Source organism: Monodelphis domestica, chromosome 2 (genome assembly GCF_027887165.1).
Source record: "Monodelphis domestica isolate mMonDom1 chromosome 2, mMonDom1.pri, whole genome shotgun sequence".
Classification (NCBI taxonomy): Eukaryota; Metazoa; Chordata; class Mammalia; order Didelphimorphia; family Didelphidae; genus Monodelphis; species Monodelphis domestica.
In genome coordinates, this window is record NC_077228.1 from 386450309 (window position 1) to 386467156 (window position 16848).

Below are 16848 nucleotides of genomic sequence, written 5' to 3' on the forward strand. Positions count from 1 at the left end.
TTCTTGGGCTTTGGGCTAAGATCAAATGTAGTATTAAATCTGAAAGTAGTAACTAGCTCTTTCAAGAAATAGTAGAGTCTCAAAACTGGAAGTGACCTCAGAGATCATCTAATTGGCCACCATCTAATATAGGAATCCTCATTACAACATTCTGACAAGTTTCCTTTCAACTTCTACTTAAACACCAAAGATGAAAGGAATTCACTACATTACTAGGCAGTCATTCCATATTATTACAGCTGTAATTGTAAGGAAAGTCTTCCTTTTAATCCAAAATTTTAGTTCCTTTGTATTTACTTGAATCAAATTTTCTAGAAGACATTTGGAAACATATCAAATTTTTGAGGCTAGTATTTAGTTCATTGTAAGAAATAAACAAAAATGCCATAATCTGATATGCATCCGGAAGTGACAAATCATTGCCTTTTTTGAGCAGTTTATTAAGCCTTGAGGCATAAGAATTCTGTATTTAGCATATCTCATCAAGAAACTATAGTCTATTGACTAGATAGCCTTTTTTCAATTTAACAAGCATTTATTGAGCCTTTAGTATGTTCCAGAGTATAATTTAATTTTAGTTAAAATTAAATAGCTATCTAATGTTAAAATTAAATAGCCACCCATGTATGTTACATGAGCATAAGTATTTGTTCTCAGTTCCTTGAGAGCACTGATTTACCACAATGAACAATATACCTATTATTCCTCTCTTTTAAAAATCATCTGCTTTTCTTGGGCATTCTTTTATCTCTACTTTGACTTGGTGACCTCATCAGCTTACATGGATTTAATCTTCATCTCTATACTGATGAACCCTAGAACTAATATCCAAATTGAATTTCTCTGCTGAAATCATCCTGCATCACCAACTGCTTCTTGCAATTCCAATTATATGTTCCATAGGCCTCTCAAACTCAACATGTCCAAAACAGAATTCATTACCTAAGATGGAAGGTAAGGGTTTTAAAAAAAAAAGATGGAATGATCAAGGATTAAGATAAGATAAAGGAATTTCAAAATTCATTAATGTTTATGTGGTATATTTGCTGGTGATGATATCAAGGCCATGACAGTTTATCTGTAGTTGAAGTGGAAGAATAGGTTGTGGGAAATGAATTGATTGAGGAACAAAGATGTTAGGGTATTTGAGGGAGGAGGGAGGAAAGAGAGAGAGAAGGAGGAGGAGGAGGAAGAGGAAGAGGAAAAAGAAAGAAGAAGGAAAAAGGAAGAAGAAAGAAGGAGAAGAAAGAGGAAGGAGGAAGGGGGAAGAGGAAGAGGAAGGAAGAAAGAAGAAGAAGGAGGAGGAGAAGGAGAAGGAGAAGAAGAAGAAGAAGAAGAAGAAGAAGAAGAAGAAGAAGAAGAAGAAGAAGAAGAAGAAGAAGAAGAAGAAGAAGAAGAAGAAGAAGAAGAAGAAGAAGAAGAAGAAGAAGAAGAAGAAGAAGAAGAAGAAGAAGAAGAAGAAGAAAGAAAGAAAGAAAGAAAGAAAGAAAGAAAGAAAGAAAGAAAGAAAGAAAGAAAGAAAGAAGGAGAGAGTAGAGATGGATATTAAAAAATCTCCTAGTGTCAAAACTGGTGTTCAGGCAGAGAGAAAGCATGTGAGCCAGTCACTTCAGAAGGAAGAATGTCCTGGAGATTGAAAGATAAAAACTGCTGGGAAAATTGGAAGACAGTGTGGGAGAGACTAGGAATAGATCAACACCTCACACCCTACACCAAGATAAATTCAAAATGGGTGAGTGACTTAAACATAAAGAAGGAAACCATAAGTAAATTGGGTAAACACAGAATAGTATACATGTCAGACCTTTGGGAGGGGAAAGGCTTTAAAACCAAGCAAGATATAGAAAGAATCACAAAATGTAAAATAAATAATTTTGACTACATCAAACTAAAAAGCTTTTGTACAAACAAAACCAATGTAACTAAAATCAGAAGGGAAACAACAAATTGGGAAAAAATCTTCATAGAAACCTCTGACAAAGGTTTAATTACTCATATTTATAATGAGCTAAATCAATTGTACAAAAAATCAAGCCATTCTCCAATTGATAAATGGGCAAGGGAAATGGATAGGCAGTTCTCAGATAAAGAAATCAAAACCAGGACTGGATGATAAATCTGAATAGTGTAAACCCCAGAAGAGGAGACTTTGCTGAGTGGTGAAGGTAAAGAAAGTCTAGAAGTGGCCATGGAAAACAAAGAAATATTCTGACTCCTTCACCATGGCCAGAGTGAAAATACAACTAGTTCTGGAGAGGATAGAAGGGGATCTTCATCAAGATGGATTCAGGTCAATGAATGCAAGAAACAGGAGGTAGAAAAAAGTTGAAGATAAAATCAGTTTTCTTAATTATGTTTCAGGAATTCCAGAGGGCAAAAAAGGAAGGGGAAAGATTATCTTGAATATGACATTTGTAGGCAAGAAGGTTTAGGAAGAAAAGATTGAGAAAGCAAGCCTTTCAAGATGGGGAACAAGGTTTGTCATTTCAAAGCCAACCTCCTTTAAGTGGAGCTCTTTCCAACCTTGACAACTTTGTCATGACTTATTCTTCAATGGTGAGCCTAGAGTTCCTTCATATTCTTCATCCCAGTAATTCTGAACCCCTGGTTCTGGAACTACAAACCTTGTTTCCCGTATCCAAGCTTCAGGAGGCCAGCATTATAACAAACAAGAGCAGATGAAGGTATGGCTCTTAAGGAAGGTCAGGAGGCACTATATCATAGGGAGAAGGGGTTCTAGCCTAGGAGTGGCCTCTGGAAGGCTACAGAGGGCCCTAGACTGCAGTGGTCTATTTGGGACAATCCCAGTATTTAATAATAGTTTTCTCATTAGAAATTGTAAATGATCATTATCTACTCTAAACTCCATTTCTCAGCCTGTTTTCCACTGACAAATCTCTCTCCACTATAATCCATCCTCCACTCAGATGTCCAAAGGCTTTTTCTAAATCTGACCACGTCATCCTACCCTATTCCATTTCCCATATTGCCTGTTGCCTTGAGGATCATGGGCATTTAAAGCTCTTGATACCCTGATTCCTTTTTACCTTTCCTGTCTTCATATATTTAATTTGCCCACATGTACTCTGTGTTCCAGTCACTCCTAAAACTTAGAATCCCAGAATAAAACACATATTACTCACCTCTATGCTTTTGACCTCCCTACCCTCCCCCTTGCCTGGAATTCTTAACTCCCTAATCTTCACCTCCCAGCTCCCCTGACTTCTTTCAAGATTCCATTCAAATCCCACCTTATCTCAGAAGCTTCCACCCATCCCCTCAAGCCCCTTCCCTCTAAGGTCATCTTCCATTTTCACTGTATATGTTTTGAATGTGCATAGTTATTTATGTGTTGTCTCATCTTCCCCTTAGCCAATTAAAATGTGAGTTCCTTAACAGTAGGGACTGTGATTTTTGCCTTCATATCATCAGGACTTAGCATAAGACCTGGCACATAAGAAGTTCTTAATAAAAGTTTGTGGACTGATTTTTTGGTTGATAATATTTTTAAAAGAAAAAATATTTTAATTTTTTTTTAAAGAACAAAAACAAAAAATATAATACTTTGTCTTTGTAAAGGGGTAGAAGGAATAGAAACAAGGTAGAGGAAGTATCCCAGTCCCATTGTTTACAAACATTTTGCAAATTAATTAGCTTTATGGACTACTCTTTTTAAAAGAATACACGAATCCAATTTTAGATTAATAACAAGCTAACATCTGTATTTAGGTGAAACTGAAGACAAAAGACTAATGGAAGAAAAGGAAGAGAAAGAGAACAATAAAAGCTACTGGGATTTGAGGGATTCATGTGAGCTGTCAGGGATTATAACTGTGTGTTCCCTATTGTTTCCTAATCGAGCTCCCTACTCCCTGTTATTGACTGGTCACCATTAGAATGGAAGCCAAAATGTGTCACTGGGTGAACCATTCCTCCCCTACTCAATGAAACATATCCTAAATTTAAGAATCATAAAAATAGCACTTTGCTAGGTCTTTATTTGAGGTATCAAGGTATAATATCAATAATAATTATATTATATTATATGTATGTTATGTTATATATAATAATTTAAAAATAATATAATTTAAGAATCAGAGAATATTAAGGTATTTTTTGCCAAGATCAAGTAATAGTACTTTATAAACCCCTCTGAGGTATTGGGAAGGAGGAAAAAGGAGATAGCTGAACTCTTCTATGTCCTAGCATATCACCATTTCCCCACAATCCTGTCCTCCCTTATTCTACAAACTACTCATGAAAAATCATGATTAAACTCTTCAAAGTCAGGAGCTATCAAAATATCATAATCTCCTTTTCAGAAAGTTCAACCAAATAAATTGGGAAGGGGGAACATAAGCAAAAAGAAGAGTAGAGCTAAATAATTTGCTTCATTGCCATTAAAAGACATAAGTGACTAACTGTCATACTCTCATCTCTGCTGATCAAATTATTCAGAGGTAAATCTCAAACTCACTAAATAGATTTGTCCCTATGTGCTTTCTAGAATCTTCTTGCCTTTACTTTGTTTTTAATTATATCCAAGAGGGTGGGTCATCATTTGGATAAATCAGGGTAAAAATGGATTCTACAGTATGCCTGCTTATTCTACCTTCTTTCTCTTCTAGGGCTATAATGGAGCACAAGGAACTCTTGAAAGTACCCTGGGATTGGCAAATCGGTAAGGAGATAGTTGACCTTATTGAAAATCCTGCCTGTAACAACTCATAGGCATTTTTTTCTTAGAAGAAATAGTGTTTATGTGGGAATGAAAATAGTGGTGGTGGTGAGGAATAAAGGAGTAGGAAAAGTAAGAATATAATACTTTTGGAGTTTGACCATTAGTAAGGGTTATAGACTAAAATTTTATGTTCCCTAATGTTTCCTAATTGAGCTTCCTGCCTACTGACATTGATTGGCTATCATTAGATTGGAAGTCAAAGGATGCCATTGGATAATACTTCATTTCACCCTAGCCCTCCTCCAAAATAGCAATGGAACAAGTCTTAAATCCAGAAGCTCAAAAACAGATAGTAATTTGGCATGACCAGGAAACAGTGAGAATACTGATGTGGTCATTAAGAACTAACAGTTTATGTGGGAAGGAAAAAAGATAACAGAATTTAACAAAAAAAAAGCACACAAAAAAACAGAAAGTGTAAGCCATTCTGAGCCCATAAATTCCTTTTCTGATGGGAGCTATTTGCACAAAACTGGTTAATTGCTTTCCAAATGGATTTGGTGGAAAATAACAGGCATGCTTTGAGCTGGTTTATAGTCATCCTGTACATCCTAGGCTTCACTTGTTTCTTAAATTCCTTTTCAATTTAGAAAATGGGTTTATGATCCAAGGTGATTTCATAAACCTCATATGTTAAACCAGTTGGCTAAAAAGCATATTTCAGGGCTTGAAAACTGTAGAATGGTATCGTTGGTGTCTGTTTTTATATATTCTGTCTAATTGCAGTTTGAGGCTTAGAAACTCAAGACACACTACAAGGAAGGGAGAAGCACACAAGTTAGAACCCAGTGTAGAAAAATGAAATGAGCCAGCTTTACTGAGGGGGAAATTCTCATAATGAGGAGCAAGCAGGGAGGATGCAAACAAGTCGAGTACTATGGAATAAGGCACCCCAAATCAGTTAAGTCCAGTGGATTTTCATGACCTTTTAATCTAGGTCAACAAGTAAGGGTGGAAAGGAGAAGGGAATCTGGACTTGGGGTACAGATTAAGGTTCTGGGAATGATGCCAATTCATTGGGTTGGAGGAGAGTAAATGCTGAGAGAACTGGCAACTGGTTGATAACCAAACTTCCCACCAGTGGGAAAAAGAACTTTCAGACATTATTTGGGGCCTTTCTTTAGGGAATAGCTCAAGGAATTCTAGCTTCCTCAGCACTTCTTTATTTAGTGGGGCAGGGAAGTCATTGAAATCCTTACACCTGTACAGACTTATTATGATACTGTGTCCCCATTGCTGGATGAACTTCTCTTTGTCATATTTTAACCATGAATCCACTGCCAGAACTGTATTGTGATCTAATGGTGTGTTGAAGGCTTGTCCAGCCATGCTTCAAAATAAAGTATATCAGGACCTCAGTGCCACCCAAACCCCAACTCCTATGTCCAAGATCAACCTGCTGCCTACAAAAATCCCTTTAGTCATATTTTAAACTATCCTATTATTCCTGGCTCTCCCTGGGGTTTGCATCTATTGTCTTCAAGAGCTGGCAGACCTATCAGTTGGCCACAAAGCCGAACTATTTCATTCTTAGAAGTTTTAAAGCAATGTTACAATTAAGTGAAAATGAAGTTCTTTTTTTAAAGGGAAATAGAAGGGGTGTGGGTTGAAGCCTAGAAAGAAATAAACTGCAGGTTGTAGATGCATTTGCTTTTGATCATCTCAGAACCATGGAAAAATGTTCTGAATGCATGGTAACCCTTCAAATTAAGTACCCTATGAGTAGGAATTAATTTGATATTGATGGTAATAATAATGATCAGAAAGAATGTGTCTGCTAATTATGTGGATGTCATTTGTGCTTCCCTAGGAATTTTTAATTCAGGGTTAGCTGAATGCACCACTAAAATAGAGTTCCACTTTTGTGCTCTTAGATTGCCATAAAAATGTCAAACCATAGTAGAAAGAAATGCTATGGGGAGGTGGGAAGACGATCAGACTTGCTAGACTAGTCAGAGAGCAATTTGCTTAGGTTCAGTGATTAGAAATGTGGACCATTTGACCAAGAATACAGATCCAATGTTCATTGTTTGTCTTTGACCCCTTTCCTTTGGGGAGTGGCTATTGTTGTTTGTTTTTTACTCCAAGATCTAACTTTTTTCTTCTTTTTTTTCTTTCTTTTTTTTTCTTCACTCTCAGGGTGGACAAAAATAGCATTTTACTGGATAGAGTTGTAGTCTCATTCGGGAAAACCTGAATTCAAATCCCCTCTTTGACATTTAATGTTAAATGTGCTTTGTAGCCATTTGCCATTATTTAATTTTTCTGAGGCTCAGTTGCCCCAGTCTATAAAATAGGAATAATGCTAGTGTCCTCAGTATCTACCTTACAGAGTGACTATGAGGACTAAATAGAGCAATTTATCTAACTTTTTAATATGGCAATTTTTTTAACAACGATTTATGCATCTTTGCAAACTTTAAAGCACCTATTATTTTCATCCTGAGCAACTTCTCAACTTCTTAATCAAAAAGGGAGCCTAACTTCCCTTCCTGAATTTCACAAGCAAATTTCTAGGAAGACTTAAGGGAGGCAGAGGAAGAAGCTATAAAGTCAGATATTTCATTTCACTCAAGGCAAGTGCAAGTACATAACATCACCTGCCCCACTGGAAAAGAAAGAGTTAGGTGGCAGACAAAGAAGCTACAACTTCCCTAGAAGCTCCCATTGAAGATGGTCTCAAAAGTAGTCTCTTTCTCTCTCTCTCCCTCCCCTCTCTCTCCACCCTCTCCTCCCCCTTTGTCTCTCACTCATTCTAAAGTCACTTCCTTCCCTTTTCACAGTGTTGATTAAATTTCAAATTCCTTGTGCTTACTAACACTCCTCTCAGTTCCTCTCTTTCACCATCCCCACTTCCAATTCTACCTCAATTCTTACACAGATGTTGTCACCTCTCATATATTTTTAAACTAAATAAAAGACATAAATAAATGGAATAATAGAGGCATTGTTTTTTAAACCTTTGCCAATACTGTGTATTGGTTCCAAAGCAGAAGAGTTGTGCAAGGCAATGGGAGTTAAATGACTTGCCCAGAGTCACATGGCTAGGAAGTAGACAAAGCCAGATTTGAACCAAAGACCTCCCATCTCTACCCCCAGCCCTCAATCCACTGAACAACCTAGCTACTCCACAGGCATCATTTAAAAAAAAATTCTGGCAGAAATTCACTGAAGAAAATGCTATTTGTTTCAGTTATCCTTTTGATTCCATTATATCATGCAACTGCAGGAAACAATCATTTGAAAACATTGTTAGAAGAGCTCTTTTCTCTACTCAGTAGAATGACTAGTTCTGATTAGCTAACTGAGCCCAATAAAACCTACAACCCAACATGGTGCAGTCTTCCTCTTCAGAGCCTTAGTGCTCTAGCCACAGCAGGAAGACTAATAAATAACTCATTCAACCCCCGACACATTTACTGTAATTGTGTTAAGAATGCATAAACTAACTTTAAACTGTTCTAAAACCCCAGTGCCCCTGGCTAGAGAAAATCTGAAATGTCACATCTTACTTGGGTTTGCAGTCTATAGGCCAAAGGATTCAAACAATTTGGCGAGCCTATCCTCTAACCCTTTGCACCTTGTGAGTTCTGCCAGCTTGTCATGACTTCTTTTTGAGTTCTCTCTTTTCCTCCTTTCTTCCTTTGTCTTTCCTTCTTTCTTTTTTTGTTTTATTCTTTCCTATAATTTTATTGGCATAACAACTTCTTCTCCAACTGTAGATTGAGACCTGCCCAATAGTTTTATACATATATAGAGATATAGATAGAGAGAGATACACACACACATACAAACATATATACATATGTTATATATTGTTTTATATAGTATATAGTATAACATATACTATATACTATAGTATCATTTTAGAGAATTATGCAGAGCACTGAGGAATTAAGTCACACAACTACATTAAGGCAAAGGTAGTCTCTCCATATACTATCAAATCTCAGCAATATCTTCTTGCTTAGACTTTCTTAAAAAAAAATAATCTTAAAATGTCCAGTCTTTTCAAAAGAGAAGGTGAGGCCAATGGGCCACTATAATTATAGCCCAAGTTTAGAAAGTTTGCAGAGTGGTACAGTGGACATGGCATGGGTGCCAAAGAACTGATTTTCTAATCAGATTTCTGATTTTTTCCCCTGTGTAACCTAGGAAAAGTCATTTAACATCCCACAGTATCATTTTGCCTCACTATAAAATGAGGGAGTCAGATGATATCTGAGGTTCCTTCCAGCTTTGAATCTATGACTCTATACTTAATCAAACCTCAAAACGACCCTGGAGGACTCAAAAGTCCTGCCAGTGGAACATATAAGCCTGGGGTCCATGAAAATAGAATGATAGATAGCTAGAAAGGAAGGAAGGAAGGAAGGAAGGAAGGAAGGAAGGAAGGAAGGAAGGAAGGAAGGAAGGGAGGAAGGGAGGAAGGGAGGAAGGGAGGAAGGAAGGAAGGAAGGAAGGAAGGAAGGAAGGAAGGAAGGAAGGAAGGAAGGAAGGAAGGAAGGAAGGAAGGAAGGAAGGAAGGGAGGAAAGAAGGAAGGAAGGAAGGGAGGAAGGAAGGAAGGAAGGAAGGAAGATGGATAGAGAGTGGGGTTGGATGGTTGAATGGATGTATGGGTAGATGGATAGATGGATGTATGGATAGATAGATAGATAGATAGATAGATAGATAGATAGATAGATAGATAGATAGATAGATAGATAGATGGGTGGGTGGATGGATGGAGAGGGGAATGGATGGATAGATAGACAGACAGAGAAATAGATAAATAGATAGATTTTGTTGTTCAGTCATGTCCTACTCATTGCAACCCCATTTGGGATTTTCTTGGCAGAGATACTGGTATGTTGTTTCCTTCTCCAGCACATTTTTCAGATAAGGAAGCTGAGGCACACAAGGTTTAAGTAACTTGTCCAGGGTCACACAGTTAGCAAATGTATCTGAGGTCAGATGATGAATCTTCCTGATTCTAAGTCCAGTGTGCTATCCACTGTACCATTTAACTGCCCTAATAGATAAACTGTGTTTCAATGTAATAGTTTTCTCTGGAACCTATGTATGTCTTCTTTTAAGCAATTAGAAAATTATTCTGAGAAGGGGCTCCATAGGCTTCACCAGACTGCCAAAGGAGTCCAACACATACACAAACGTGCATGCGCACACACACACATACACACACACACACACTCACATAACATTAAGAATTTCTAAACTACAATTATCATTAATGCAATTTTTATAAATGAAGAAACTAAAGGTCATAATGGGTCAGTGATTTGCCCAGTGTCACAAAAACAAATGTCACAGTCAGGATATGAATCTGAGTTTTATTAATTCTAGGTCCAGTGTTCTACCCATCACACTAACCCTATACCTTCAGAAAAAAAGCCATGGTTTCAAAAGCGTATAACAGGAGACAAATGAAGTAACAAGGTCCCCTCTAAAATTGATCAATTTCTTAAACACAGTGGCCATTTCCCAATAGCTTTGATATTGTGGATATTTACTCAGAAGGCTTAAAAATAATTACAAACATAAATTTCAAGTTTGTAATAGGAGAACCACTCCAGTTCAGGAAAATGTCAGAGATAAGAGTCTTCATATGGACAAAAGGAATTTGACTATTTTGACTAAGAAAGCTGACCTAAAAATCAAATTTGGGAAAATCTCAGTTTAAATGCTGCCCAGAAGGCTTTATGCCCCTGGGCAAGTCACTTAATCCATTAGTTCTCTTTAAGAAAGTCACTAAACACTACTCTGCTTCTGTGGTGTCCACCTGCTTTGGATGATGTAATTTTGTCAATTCTTCGAGTTTCCTGTAGCACCAAATTCATTTGCCTAGTTTCTACCCTATATTAAAAGAGGAAAACAAAATTGAGGCTCAGTTGTGAGCTTTCTTCAGTCTAAAAACCACAAAATAGAATATTAGGCTAAGAAAGAACACATTAGTATATGCTGATACTATATTAACCTTTATTTACAACTTATTGATTTATTTATTTTATCAGAAACTGCTCTCTAGAGACATACAAACAATATTTCTTGTATGAAGCAAAGTAACAGACTGGGATTTTGTTAACACTCTTTGTTTTGGGGGTTTTAAACCCCTTTTATTCCTTAAGAATTATTAATGAAGAGAATATGATATTCAGAAAGGCAAGAGAATTGCATCTACAACCAAAGATCACCTACCCATCACAATTGACTATATACTTCCAGGGGAAAGTATGGGCATTCAACAAAATAGAAAACTTCCAAATATGTGTAAAGAAAAAACCAGAACTAAACAAAAAAATTGACATCAAAATACAAAAACCAAGAGAAACAAGAAAAGGTAAATAAGAAAGAGAGGAGTCTTATTTTTTTTCTTTAAGGGCTTCAATAAGGCCAAATTGTTTATATTCCTATATGGAAAAATGTTATTTGTAACTCTCAAAAATTGTATTCACTATTATAGTGTTTAGAAAAATTATTCATACAAAGAGATTGGGGTACTAAGTGGTTTAAAATCATATATTAAAAAAAAGAAGAAAGAAAGAAAGAAAGAAAGAAAGAAAGAAAGAAAGAAAGAAAGAAAGAAAGAAAGAAAGAAAGAAAGAAAGAAAGAAAGAAAGAAAGAAAGAAAGAAAGAAAGAAAGAAAGAAAGAAAGAAAGAAAGAAAGAAAGAAAGAAAGAAAGAAGGAAAGAAGGAAAGAAGGAAAGAAAAGAAGAAACAAAGAAAAGAAGAAAGAAAGGGGGTAGAAGACCACACCAAGAGAAACTTGAAGGAATAAGAAAATTAGGATAATCTATACTATACAAAAAGGCACATGGGAGTGGGAGGGGAAGAATACAAATATAAGAAGGAGAGGAAGAGAGTGCTAAAAGGTAATACTCAAACCTTACTCTCAGCAGGATCAATTAAGAGAGGGAAGAGCATCTAGATTCATTGGGGTATCAAATTCTATTTTACCCTATAAGGAAGTTGAGAGGGGGAATGGGTCATGGAGTTAAAAAAAGGGAGGGAAAGAGAGGGGGAAGGGAATTTAATAGACCCTAAAAAATAAATAAAAGGGGAATACAGGGTGGGGAGGGAAGCAATACAAGGTAGAGAGAGTATGTGGGGTAGCTTAAAAAGACTCCAAAAGAAAAATAAGATGGGAATAAAAATATAGAGGAGACAAAGAGATGATAAGGAAAAAAGACTTCTGCAAGAATATTCATAGCTGCACTCTTTGTGGTGGCCAAAAATTGGAAAATGAGGGGATGCCCATTAATTGGGGAATGGATGAACAAATTGTGGCATATGTTGGTGATGGAATACTATTGTGCTAAAAGGAATAATAAAGTGGAGGAATTCCATGGAGACTGGAACGAACTCCAGGAAGTGATGCAGAGCAAGAGGAGCAGAACCAGGAAAACATTGTACACAGAGACTGATACACTGTGGTACAATCGAACTTAATGAACTTCTCCATTAGTGGCAATGCAATGTCCCTGAACAATCTGCAGGGATCTAGGAGAAAAACACTATCCACAAGCAGAGGACAAACTGTGGGAGTAAAAACACCGAGGAAAAGCAACTGCTTGACTACAGGGGCTGAGGGGACATGTCTGAGGAGAGACTCTAAATGAACACTCTAATGCAAATACCAACAACATGGAAATGTGTTTGAATCAAGAACACATGTGATACCCAGTGGAATCACGCGTCAGCTATGGGGAGGGAGGGGAAGGAAAATGATCTTTGTCTCCAGTGAATAATGTTTGAAAATGCTCAAATTAAAAAAAAAAGAAAAAAAAGAATATAGGGGAGAGAAAGGAAAGTAAAATAAGGTTGGAGATTAGGGGGACTGATTAAAAACAGAACACTAGTGTAGAAGGAAATAGTGAAAGAAGAAAGGGCAGGACAAGCAGAGAAAATCAAAATGTTGGGGAATACACAGGTAGTAATCATAACTTTGAATGTGAATGGGATGAACTCACCCGTAAAGTGGAAGCAAATAGCAGAGTGGATTAGAAACCAAAATACTACCATATGTTGTCTTCAAGAAACATGCATGAGGCAGGTAGACACACAAGATAAGAGTCCAAGGCTGGAGCAAAATCTATTGGGCTTCAAATGAGAAAAAGAAGGCAGGAGTTGAAATCATGATATCTGGCAAAGCCAAAGTAAAAATGAATCTGATTAAAAGAGATAGAGAAGATAATTATATCCTGATAAAAGACAGTATAGACAACGAGGAAATATCAGTACCAAATGGTATAGCATCCAGATTTCTAAAGGAGAAACTAGTGAAGTTGAAGGAGGAAATAGATAGTAAAACTATACTAGTTGGAAACCTGAACCTTCCTCTATCAGATCTAGATAAATCAAACCAAAAAATAAATAAGAAAGAGGTAAAAGATGTGAATGGAATCTTAGAAAAATTAGAGTTAATAGATATGTGGAGAAAAATAGTAAAACAAAAAAAAGGAATACACCTTCTTTTCAGCAGCACATGGTACATTCACAAAGATTGACAATGTATTAGGGCATAAAAACATGGCAAATAAGTGCAAAAGAGCAGAATTAATAAATTCAACCTTTTCAGATCATAATGCAAAAAAATAATAATTAGTAAGGGTACATGGAGAGGCAAATAAAAACTTAATTGGAAATTAAACAATATGATTCTTCAAAATAGTTTAGTTAAAGAATAAGTCAAAGAAACCTTAATTCATAGAAGAAAATGACAATGGATGAAACATCCTTTCAAAATCTATGGTATGCAGCCAAAGGGGTATGCAGCTCAGGGGGAAATTTATATCCTTGAGTTCATATATTAACAAATATATGGGAGGGAGGGAGGACAGAAATCAAAGAATTGGACATGCAAATTAGAAAACTAGAAAGTGAACAAATTAAAAATCCCCAGATGAAAACTAAATTGGAGATCCTAAAAATTAAAGGAGAAATTAATAAAATCAAAAGTCAAAGAACTATTGAATGAATAAACAAGACTATAAGCTGGTACTGTGGAAAAAATAAATAAAATAGACAAAGTACTGGTCAAACTAATAAAAAAAAGGAAAGAAGAAAACCAAATTAACAGTATTATAGATGAAAAGGGAGACCTCACCTCTAATGAAGAGTAAGTTAAAAACTATTTTTCCCAATTACATGGCAATAAAGGTGGAAATATAAGTGATATGGATGAATATTTACAAAAATATAAATTGCCTAAATTAACAGAAGAAGAAATAGAATTCTTAAATAATCCCATATCAGAAAAAGAAATTGAACAAGCCATGAAAGAACTCCCTAAAAAATCCCCAGGACCTGATGGATTCACAAGTGAATTCTATCAAACATTCAAAGAACAACTAATCCCAAAACTATGCAAACTATTTGACAGAATAAGCAAAGAAGGAGTTCTACCAAATTCCATTTATGACACAAATATGGTGCTGATTCCAAAACCAGGCAGGTCAAAAACAGAGAAGGAAAACTACAGACCAATCTCCTTAATGAAGCTAGATGCAAAAAATTTAAATAGAATACTAAGAAAAAGACTCCAGCAAGTGATCACGAGAGTTATTTATTACAATCAGGTAGGATTTATACCAGGAATGCAAGTATGGTTCAATATTAGGAAAACCATTCAAATAATTGACCATATGAAAAAGCAAACCAACAAAAATCACATGACTTATCTCAAAAGATCCAGAAAAATCCTTTAACAAAATACAACACTCATTCCTATTGAAAACACTACAAAGTATAGGAATAGATGGGTCTTTTCTAAAAATAATAAACAGTATATATCTAAAACCATCAGCAAGCATCATCTGCAATGGGGATAAATTAGAAGCTTTCCAAATAAGATTATGAGTGAAACAAGGATGCCCATTATCACCTCTATTATTTAACATTGTACCAGAACCTCTAATAGTAGCAATTAGAGAAGAAAAAGAAATTGAAGGTATTAAAATAAGTAATGAGGAGACCAAGCTATCTCTCTTTGCAGATGATATGATGATCTATTTAAGGAATCCTAGAAAATCAACCAAAAGGTAGTGGAAATAATCAATAATTTTGGCAAAGTTGTAGGATACAAAATAAACTCACATAAATCATCAGCATTTCTATATATTTGCAACTCATCCCAACAGCAAGAGTTAGAGAAATTCCCTTGAAAGTGACCCTAGGCAATATAAAATACTTAGAAATCTATCTGCCAAGACAAACACAGGAACTATATGAACACAACTACAAAATAATCTCCATACAATTAAAACTAGATCTAAATAATTGGAAAAACGTTAATTGCTCATGGGTAGGACAAGCTAACATAATAAAGATGACAATCCTACCCAAACTAATCTACTTATTTAGTGCCATACCCATCAAGTTACCAAGAAACTTTTTTTTTACTGAATTAGAAAAACAATAACAAAGGTTTTGTACAAACAAAAACAATGCAATCAAAATTAGAAGGGAAGCAACAAACTGGGAAACAATCTTTATAACAAAAACCTCTGACAAAGGTCTAATCACTCAAATTTATAAGGAGCTAAATCAATTGTACAAAAAAATCAAGCCATTCTCCAATTGATAAATGGGCAAGGGACATGAACAGGCAGTTCTCAGCCAAAGAAATCAAAACTATTAATAAGCACATGAAAAACTGTTCTAAATCTATTATAATCAGAGAAGTGCAAATCAAAACAACTCTGAGGTATCACCTCACGCCTAGCAGATTGGCTAACATGACAGAAAAGGAAAGTAATAAATGATGGAGGGGACATAGCAAAATTGGGACATTAATTCATTGCTGGAGTTGTGAATTAATCCAACCATTCTGGAAGGCAATTTAGAACTATGCCCAAAGGGCAATAAAAGACTGCCTACCCTTTGATCCAGCCATAGCGCTGCTGGGTTTGTACCCCAAAGAGATAATAAGGAAAAAGACTTGTACAAGAATATTCATAGCCATGTTCTTTGTGGTGGCAAAGAATTGGAAAATGAGGGTATGCCCTCTGATTGGCAAATGGATGAACAAATTGTGGTATCTGTTGGTGAAAGAATAATATTGTGCTGAAAGAAAAAAATGAACTGGAGTAATTCCATGTGAACTGGAACGACCTCCGGGAATTGATGCAGAGTGAAAGGAGCAGAACCAGGAGAACATTGTACACAGAGACTGTTACATTGTGGTACAATTGAACATAATGGACTTGACTTCTCTATGAGTAACAATGCAATGATCCAGGACAATTCTGAAGGACTTATGAGAAAGAACACTATCCACTTTCAGAGGAAGATCTGTGGGAGTAGAAACACAAAAGAAAAACAACTGCTTGATCACATGGGTCAATGGGGATATGATTGGGGTTATAAACCCTAAATGATTACCCTAGTGCAAATATCAATAATATGGAAATAGATCTTGACCAATGAATGACACATGTAAAGTCCAGTGGAACTGTGCGTCGACTATGGGAGGGGGGTGGGGGGAGAGGAGGAAAAGAACATGATTTGTGTAATCCTGGAAAAATGCTCTAAATTAATTTTTTTAAACTGCTTGTTCACATGGGTCAATGGGGATATATGACTGGGGATGTAGACTCTAAATGATTACCCTAGTGCAAATATTAATAATATAGAAATAGGTTTTGATCAATGACACATGTTAAACCTAATGGATTTGGGAAGGCAGGGGAAAAATATTAATCTCATAACCACAGGAAAATGTTAAATCATCTAATTAAATAAATTTTTCAAAAAATGAATTATTAATGAAGAGAGCCAAATATATAAAATTCTCCAATCTGGTAATCACTAATTCATTATTACTTTATTATAAAGATCATAGTGTGGAACTGTTCCTGGGTCCTTAAAGGCAATGCCCAGGTAACCCAAGCTCTGGCAAGAAATACCAAGTTGGGATAGGCTTAATATGGAGTCATTTTTTTTAGATCATATTGGTAAGTAGGCCACAAGATGAGGAATGTTTTGATCACAGCAAGTCTTCAAGACCATTTAAGCTAACCTGGGGTCTATGAACACAGATAGATAGAGGGATTTTGTTGTTGTTGTTCAGTCATTTCCAATTCTTCAAGACGCCATTTTGAGATTTTC

The 16848-nt window shown here is 35.9% G+C and overlaps 1 protein-coding gene across 2 annotated transcripts in view; it reads left to right on the top strand.

Annotated features, from left to right (window-relative positions):
* The window catches only part of SLC35F1 (solute carrier family 35 member F1), a 595685-nt gene that overhangs the window by 525275 nt on the left and 53562 nt on the right, over window positions 1–16848 (top strand). For both annotated transcript variants that reach the window (XM_001379678.5, XM_007484482.3), the window contains exon 6: window positions 4629–4681. In XM_001379678.5, coding sequence (XP_001379715.2) covers window positions 4629–4681 — 53 coding nt within the window. The remainder of the gene's footprint in view (window positions 1–4628; window positions 4682–16848) is intronic.